This window comes from Rousettus aegyptiacus, unplaced genomic scaffold (assembly GCF_014176215.1).
Source record: "Rousettus aegyptiacus isolate mRouAeg1 unplaced genomic scaffold, mRouAeg1.p scaffold_m13_p_9, whole genome shotgun sequence".
Taxonomy (NCBI): Eukaryota; Metazoa; Chordata; class Mammalia; order Chiroptera; family Pteropodidae; genus Rousettus; species Rousettus aegyptiacus.
Window position 1 is genome coordinate 80,558,475 of NW_023416312.1, and position 9,537 is coordinate 80,568,011.

The window sequence follows — 9,537 nt, forward strand, 5'->3', positions numbered from 1 at the left end:
ATGCTTTTTTTCCAGTACTTCTTTCTTGGAGAATGCCGCCTCTCCAGCCCTTGCCCCGAAACCAGGTAGCTCAGTTCCTCCTCATGTGTCTCTGATGGCTTTTAAGCAGCTGCCCAAGAGCTGGAGCTCAAAGCAAGTGAGTCTGTCCATGAATCAGTTCATGTGCAGGTCCTTTACAAAGAAAATCTTTGACTCCCTCAGCCTACCTTCTTACTCAGCAACAATCTCTGCTAATCTTTACAGACAGAATTTGTGGGGAATTTTCTTCTTGACATTGGAACTTTGGGTTGGGGATTCTGGTGTGAGGCCAGGACCCCTTGCTCCTTCCCAGGGAACCTCTGAAGCTGAGCTATTTCTCTCAATGCTCAACCCCCACACACTAGTGTGAAACCAGCTTGTTCTGGTCTCTGCCCCTCCTACCTATCTTGAGGTGGCCTGATCTGCGTGTCCCCATGTAGAATTTCTGTTCAGCTAGATTTTTCTTTTAATTTATTTATTTTAATTAGTTTCAGGTATATAGAACATTGGTTAGACATCTGTATAGTTCACAAAACAATCCCCCCAAAAGCTCCCTCCCCTGACCCTCCACCTAGCCAATGTCCTAATGCTAACTGCATTCCTTGTGCCTTGCTCTGCAGTCCCATGACCATCCGTCAGCTACTAAATTATACTTCATTAACTCTTCACCCCATACTCCCATCCCCAAAATACCCCTCCCCTCTGTCCATCACCAATTTGTCCACTATATTTACGAATCTGTTTTTGATTAGTTTGTTCTTTTTATTCCTTAGATTCCACATATAAGAGAAATCTTATAGTGTTCATCTTTCTCTGTCTGACAAATAATTTCGAGGTCCATCAAAGCAATATCTTTTCCCATCTCCTTTCTTTTAGTCTGTGTGTCTTCTAATCTGAAGTGAGCTTTTTTTTTGTATTTTTTTTTTCTTTTTAAAGAAGTCTTTCTGACATTTCCTGTAATACTGACTTGGTGGTGAGGAATTCATTTAACTTCTTTTTGTCTGGGAAGCTCTTTTTCTGTCCTTCAACTCTAAATGATAGCTTTACTGGATAAAGTATCCTTGGTTGTAGGTCCTGGGTCTTTGTCAATTCGAATATTTTGTGCCAAGAACTTCTGTCTTGCATAGTTTCTTTTGAGAAATCAGCTGCCAGTCTTATGGGTGTTCCCTTATGAATCACCGTTTTTCTCTTGCCGCTTTTAATATTCTTTCTTCGTATGTAACCTTTGGCATTTTAATTATGATGTGTCTTGGTGTGAGCCTCTTAGGATCCCTGATTGTTGGAATTCTCAGAGCTTCCTGGGGTTTTAGATCCGTTTTCTTCACCAGGTTAGGGAAGTTTTCCATCATCATTTCTTCAAATAGCTGTTCAACATCTTGATTTTCTTCAGTTACGCTGATCGGATGGATATTTGGACCCTTAATAGTGTCCCATATGCTTCTTAAATTATTTTTATAGTCTTGGCATCTCATGTTTTGCCATTCTTTTTGCATGTCCTTGGCTTTCCTATCCTCCGGATAGGGCATTTGATCCTTTTCTTTATTCACTTTTTTATTCCTTTGTTTATTCCATTTAATGTACTTCTCATCTCAGATAATGTGTTCTTCATTTCAGATTGGTTTCCTTTTATAAATTCCATTTCCATTTTTTTATGTTTTTTTTTATCTCTTTGTTGAAGTTCTCTACACTTCCCAAAAGTTCATTGAGCATCTTTATAACCACTGTTTTGAACTCTGCATCTGTTAGATTACTTGAATCCATTATATCTAGATCTCTGTTTTGTTCCCTCATATGGTTTCTGCTTCTTTGTCTTCCCATTTTGGCTGTCTTCCTGTGTCTGTTTCTATGTACTAAGCAAAGCTGCTAAGTCTCCCGGTATTTTTAGTGCAGATTTGGGAAATAGGTGTCTGCCCAGTGGCACAGTCCTGAGAGGGGTTCAGCTGCAGGCCAAACTTAGCCCAAGCCTCTACCTTTCTGGGGCCACCTGTTAAGATTCAACAAACAATCCACAGATGCTGTGCTTATAGTTGTCTCAAAAGGCCACACCAGAAACCGAGGCCAGCTGCCTCCAGTGTGAGTCTAGGCACTGTTCATCAAGGAACACCTGGCTTGCTGAGGATATGCCCGGATATGGTTTGGGTGGGACTGAGAGTTAGGGGAGGTAGAGTTTCAGGGAATCCTCTGGGCGGAGCGACCTCTGTTATCCAGTTTGATAAGCTCAAGTCTATGGCAGCACTGTGTCTGTGCACTGGGAGAGGGGAGGGCTCAGCAAGGAACAATGGATACTGCAGGCACTTCTGTATAGAGCGCCTCAGCCTTCACTCCAATAATGTCTCCCTGAAAGTCCCTGGTGCCCCCTGCACACAACCGAATTGGCCCTGGTGCTCAGAGCGAGTCCGGTCCATAACTGCGAAAATCTGCTCGCGTTCGTGTCCCCTTTACGTGGAGTCTGCTGCTGCCACAGCCTCCTTCTCACTCAGCCGCTCGAGACCAGGCAGCCCCCTGTCCTCACCATGTCCTACCTTCTACCATTACAAGTTGATTGCTTGGATTACTCCCTAGCTGTATGGCTTCTTCCTCTAGATCCCAGGCAATTTTTCCTTGCAGCTTGCTTCTTGTTTCCATCACAACTTTGATTTAGTCACCAGAGGGATGAACAGAGCCTCTATCATCTACGCCATTGTTTTTTGTTTTTTTTTTTTTTTTTTTTTTTGGTCTCCTGTTCAGCTAGATTTTATGTGATTCTCAACGATGGTTGTTTCGTAGTTTAGTTGTAACTTTGATGTAATCATGAGAGGAGGCAAGCACAGCATTTATCTACTCCGTGATCTTGACCAGAAGCCCTCATTCACTTATAATTACCTAATAACGTTTTATTACAATTTCTACTTTGACATATTGTTTTTTTCCTGCATATATGTGAATTGAAAAAAAAAAACTTGATTATCTCTCAAAAAAAAACCCTTATCATCTCTCATCAAAAAGAGCAAGCGATTTCAAAAGGAGAAAGATGACAGCCTAGGTAAGAGCCGGTTCGCCTCCTTTCATATCCGCATTGAAATTGCAACTAAATTATAAAATAATCAATGTGGAGAATCACCTGAAGTCCAGCTGATCATAACACATACATCTGATAATATAAGAAGGGGCCATATGGAAGCCGGTAGGAGGGGCAAAGTTGCACATGTGCAGACATATTCATATATGGGAAAGCACCACTGTTTTGTTTTTTAAAAATGAAAGTATTGTATTACATAAATTCTCTGAATTTTCCATTTCTCTCCCACTAATATTTTGGAAACATAGCACTAAATTAATGTGAAAAATCATATACACATAATTTATTCAATAATCTTTTTATTGATGACCATTAAATAATTTACCCCTAACAAAATGAGGCTGTAAATACCCTTTAAAGTAAAAACAAATAAACAGGAAAAAAAAAAAACATGATAGAGGTGTTGATTCTTAATACTCCACTGGGAATAGGGGCTTTAAGTTTAAAGAGCCTTAAATAAATAGAAATTTTTGTGTACATCTCTCCTCTTTGCCAAGGAAAACAGCTCCATACTATTTAGCTGCCTGATCTCATAACAACGAAGAGCCCTATTGTGCCCTATTGTGCTAATTAAGGACTAACTGAGTGAAAGGGTCTGTTGAGCCCCTAACAGCAGGGTATCATTCCTTCTACTTAATTCCCCTCCCCTCCCACACTTTGCCTGGTGATTCTGTGTCCCTCCTCAGAACTAGAGTTATCAAAAATATCTAAGACACTTGATGAAAATGAATATTCCAGGGACCCTAATGAGTCAAACACTGGGCATGAGGCTCAAGCACTTGCTTTTACTACAAATCCTACGAGTGGATACAGCCTCAAGACATAACCCAAGGATTTCTCAGGAGAAAACAATCGAAGAGGTCCATGGGACAGGAAGGGTGAAATAGAATCGCTTAAGAAGATCCACTACCTGGATTAGTACTTATTCTGCTGCCAACAAAAATGAACTGAAACTCAAAATGTCATATCACTTTTATCGAACACCAAGATTTCACCTTCAATCAGTGCTCTTGTGATCTGACACTTTAGGCTGTCCTTTGTGCACTGGATTCTTTAAAAGCACCTTCTCTGAACAACACATGTCCCAAACTCCATGAAATCTGCAGAAGTGATCCACATCTGTTTGAAACTGCTCAGAGAGGTCACGATGGATGCACCTACCCACGCAGAGAAACACCTATCAGGAGAAGCTGTGATCTTGATGGGAGTTCCTCTGGAAGCTAGCTGTTCTAGTTCTTTCATAAGTCTTTCCTCAAGCCCAGGGAAGAGAGTGGTGCCCCCAGACAGTACAATTTCTGCAAAGAGGTTGTTCTGGATGTCTATGTCACACTTCATAATGCTGCTGGCAACCATCGTTGAGAGTCCGGGGCTGTGGATGCCCAGCTTGTCAGGTGCGAAAAGAATCTCAGGCACCTGATACAGCTGATCCCCAAGGTAGATGACATTCCCATCTGGCAGTCTGTACTCTCTCAGGACCTCCTCTGGCCTCTTATAAAGCGATTCTTTTGGCTCCAAGGCTACATAGCACAGCTTCTCTTTGATGTCATCCACTAAGGTCTTGTTGAGTATGCAAGGGAAGGTACTCTCACTAGCGAGGAGTAGCTGGGTCAAGTGATCTGTGATGTCCCTCCCTGCCACATAGAGCTTGGTGACAGCATGAGGCAGGGAGTAACCCTCAAAGACGGGGACAGTACAAGTGACTCCTTCCCCACTGTCCACCACAAGGCCCGTGACAGAGGCGTAGGCATAGAGTGCTACCACTGCATGGTTGGACAAGTAGAAAGCGGGCACATTGAAGGTCTCAAACATTACTTCTGTCATCTTTTCTCGAGTCTCCCTTGGGTTCAAAGAGGGCTCTGTCATGAGAACAGGCCGTTGACAGGATTTTACTCCCAGCTCCCATTCAAAAAGATACTTCCATAGTTTCTCCATGTCATCCCATCCTGTCACCAGTCCACGCTCAATGGGGTAGTGCAAATGCAAGGCCTCATATGTGTACAGGGCTTTTCTCCCCACGAAGCACTTTTCCTGATAGGGTTCTGATAAAGAAATGTTAAATTGAGGATGTCCCACGACAGAACTGATGACATGACGGGGTACAATCTCTCCAGACAGGCCTGCTTTGCAGAGTCCCGATCCATTATCAATTATTACAGCTGGAATATCTAATACGTATCGATTAAACATGTCTGCAGAATGCTCTTCTGAACATCACCAAAATAGAGAACACTTGGGTCCTGTGTGAGACAATAGGTGCCTTTGGAAGTTCTAAAGCCACAGGATTCCAAGGTTCTCAGGTTGTCTCTCAGGTGGATCTAGCAGGCTGTCCCCAACTCCCCAGAACATCCCATCCTCAATCCATGAATCTTGTCCCCTTTAAGGCATCTCAGGGCCTGCTGAGGCCATTTGAGTGATGTTTACCCCTATGCAACAATCTAGGCAAGGCAACAATTATCCTCAGAGAGCATCAGAGGGATTTTAAGGGGTGAAATATCTCAGATACCAGTACTCCTAGCATGATAAGACATAAAACAGAGGAAGGCAAACTCTACCTATGGACAGCTTTTATAACTCTGAACCTGAAGCAAAGCCCTAGCCTTAGAACTAGGCGAGTAAGCCCAGCTGTGGGGATCCCCGCAAAATGGCTTCTATGTTTAACTGAATTGCTGTTCGTGGGATGACAGAAAAAATATCTTTCCCTTTGTTAAGGGGAGAAACTAAGCACCAGACACAGGTTCACACTGGACTGAGGGTGTCCATAATACAATTCCAGAGGTGCTCAGGACACCCTTTCTTTTATCCCCCTTGATATTTTTTAGCAGCTTTATTGAAATAAAGTTCACATATAATACATTCATCCATTTACAGTGCACATTTTCATGATTTTCAGTATGTTCACTGATATGGGCAAACAACCCAAAAGTCAAGTTTAGAACAATTTCTTCACCTCAAAACAAAAACAAAAAAAAACACCCTGCACCCTTTAACAATCACCCTCCTCAGACCATCCTCCTGAGTCCTAAATCCCATTAATATATTTTCTGTCTCCATAGATTGATCTCATCTGCCTTTTTAATATAAATGTAATCATAATATGTGGTCCTTTGTATCTGGCTTCATTCACTTAGTATATTAGCTTTAAGGTTATTCCATTGTTTGGATGTAATAGTTATTTTTAACTACAGTTGACTTCAATATTATTTTATATTAGTTTCTGGTGTGCTGCACTGTGGTTAGACATTTATATAATTTACAAAGTGATTCCCCCAGTTAGTCTAGAACTCACCCAACACCACGCATAGTTATTACAATATTATTGACTATGTCCCCTATGTTATATTTTACACCCCCATGACTATTTCATAACTATGAATTTATACTCTTTAATCCCTTCACCGTTTTCACCCAGCCTCCCAACCACTCATCTGGCAAACATCAGTTCGTTCTCTGTATTTATGAGTCTCTTTCTGTTTTGTTTGTTTGCTTATTTTGTTCTTTTGATTCCACATATAAGTGGGATTATGCAGTATTTGTCTTTATCTGACTCATTTCACTTAGCATAATACCTTCTGGGTCCATTGATATTGTCAAAAATGGTAAGATTTTATTCCTTTTTTATGGCCCAGTAATATTCCATCGTATATATGTAGCACTTCTTCTTTATCCAACTGTCTATTGATGGACACTTAGGTTGCATCCATATCTTGGCTATTGTAAATAGTGCTGCAACAGACATAGGGATGTATATATCTTTTTGAATCAGTGTTCTGGATTTCTGCAGATAAATACCCAGATGCGAAGTTGTGGGTCATACGATAATTCTATTTAATTTTTTTGAGGAAGCTCCATGTTGTTTTTCTTGGTGGCTACACCAATTTGCAACTCCACCAAAAGTGCATGAGAGTTCACTTTACCTTACATTCTCACCGACACTTGTTTTTTATTTATTGATGATAGCCATTCTGATAAGTGTGAGATGATATCTCATTCTGGTTTTAATTTTCATTTCTCTGATGATTAGTGAGGTTGAGTATCTTTTCATACGTCTATTGACCATCTGTACGTCCTCTTTGGAGAAATGTCTATTTAGATTCTCTCTCTCTCTCTTTTTTTTTTTTTTGGTGTTGAGCTGTATGAGTTCTTTATAAATTTTGGATATTAATCCCTTATCAGATGTATCATTGGTCAATATTTTCTCCCATTCAATAGGCTGTTGTTGTTGCTAATGGTCTTCTTTCCTGTGAAAAAATGTTTTAGTTTGGTGTGAACTCATTTTTTTCTTTTGTTTCCCTTCTTTATTTCCCAAGGAGATATATCAGAAAAAAATCACTAAGAGCAAAGTCAGAGATAACTGCCTATATTTTCTTCTAGTTTTATGGTTTTAGGCTTCACATTGACATCTTTAATTCATTTTGAATTCCATATTTCAACAACAATTTCTGCACTAATCTTTATTATTTTGTTCCTTATGCTTGCTTTAGTTTGCTCATTTTGTTTGTTTGTTTGTTTAGGCGAAGCAACCGTTGTTTGACCTCACAGATTGCAAGGACCTTATCAGCTTACAAACCCTTATATTTTTTACACCTACAGCACCTGGTCTTCCTAGGTGTGGTCTCCCATCCAAGTATTAACCAGGCCCGACCCTGCTTATCTTCTGAGATCAGACAGGATCGGGCTAGTTCAAGGTAGCATGGCCATAGACTACTTTGCTCTTCTTTTAACAGTGTGATAAGGTGGAAGAATAGAATATAGGTGTGATATCTTTTTTTTTTTAATATAAGTTGAGATGGCTTAACTTTTCAACTTGGATAAGCTATTTTGCTTAGTTGTTTGGTCAAACACTAGTCAATCTGTCACTGAAAAAGGATTTGTAGATGTAATTAGCTTTTAAAATTAGTTGACTTAAATAAAGAGATTAGCATTTATAAGGTGGGTGAGCCTCATCCAACCAATTGAAGGACTTTAGAACAAAAACTAAAGTTTCCTTGAGAAGAAATTTCACTTTAAGACTATAACATAGAAAACTTGCCTAAGTTTCCAGCCTGCTTATCCACCCTACACTCAAGAATTTATGTAGTGATGGCTTAATTTATATGGCAACTTAACTTGACCAAGAATGTTCAGCTATCTTGTAGCACATTATTTCTTAGTGGGGTGTGTGTATATATATATTGAATTGGTTGATTGAGTAAAGAAGATTATCCTCACCAGTACAAGTGGGCATTATTCAAAACTGTTGACTAAAATAAAAGACAGGGGAAGGGCAAATTTGCTCTCTGAAAGCAGGTATCTCTGGGATACCCAACTTCTCCTGCCTTGGGACATGGGACATGGGCACGCACTCCTGCTTCTTGTACCTTCTGACTCAGATCAGGACTTTCACTTTTGACTTTCCTGGTTCTCAGGTATTCATGTTTGGACTGGAACTATACTATCAGCTTTCCTTGGCTTCCAGGTTACAGATGACAGTTTAATGAACTTCTCAGTGACCATGACTGTGAACAAAATCCTCATAATAAATCTTTATCTATATATCTATTTATCTAACCATCTTATTGGTTTTCTTTCTCTGCGATCCCTGACTAATACAAACATCGACTCTTATTTTTTTAGCTTTTCTGAGAAATACTTAATGCACAACAGTTGTATATATTTAATGTATACATTTTAATGAGTTTAGACACATGTATACACCTGAGATACTATTACCACAATCAAAGTAATAAACAAATCCATCACCTCCAAAAGATTTGTGTCCTCTTCTTGCTTGTGTGTGTGTGCGTGTGTGTTAAGAACACTTAGTGTGAGATCTACCCTCTTAAACAAGTTTTGAAGTGCACAATATAGTATTGTCAAATACAAGAGTTATGTTTTACATTAGATCTCTAGAACTAATTCAACTTGTAATACTGTGAATATATAACCATTGAACAACAACTTTAAATTTCTAATGCATAGATTTTAATAATCAAATCACGAATGAGGACAGAAAGCAAGAAATAAACAAATAAACAGAAATAGACACCCCTTAATATCAAAAATTACTTCAAATATAAATGGATTAATTCTCCAATCAAAAGTGGCAAGTGGATAAAGAAGTAAGATCCAAACCTCTCAAAAAGATGTTTACAAGAGACTCACATTAGCTTTAAAATACACATAGACTGAAAGTGAAAAGATAGAAAAACATATTCCACACGTATGATAACCAAAAGAAAGGGAGGGGGTATATGTGAATAGAAAAAAAATAGAGTTTAAGTCAAAAGCTGTCTTAAGAAACAAAGAAGGTCATTATATAGTGATGAAAGTGTCACTTCATCAGGAATAGAAAACAATTATAAATATATATGCACACAACTTCAGAGCACCTAATTGTATAAAGCAAATGTCCTAACAACTGAAAAGAGAAATGAAGAGCAATACAATAATAACAAAAGACTTCATTACTCCACTCTAAACGG

General features: G+C 39.3%; 1 protein-coding gene and 1 pseudogene across 1 annotated transcript; both read right to left on the reverse strand.

The window, feature by feature from the left end:
• Nucleotides 1-4,129: 4,129 nt before the first annotated feature.
• LOC107513135 (actin-related protein T1-like) lies at nucleotides 4,130-5,263 on the reverse strand. Its single transcript, XM_016149459.1, has one exon. The coding sequence runs from the start codon at nucleotides 5,261-5,263 to the stop codon at nucleotides 4,130-4,132; it is 1,134 nt and encodes a 377-aa protein (XP_016004945.1).
• A 2,394-nt stretch (nucleotides 5,264-7,657) lies between these two features.
• On the reverse strand, nucleotides 7,658-7,778 carry LOC118608602 (annotated as a pseudogene).
• Nucleotides 7,779-9,537: the final 1,759 nt, after the last annotated feature.

Coding starts and splice junctions, on each gene's coding strand:
- LOC107513135 (XM_016149459.1), bottom strand. CDS start 5,263: ATGTTTAATCGATACGTATTAGATATTCCAGCTGTAATAATTGATAAT.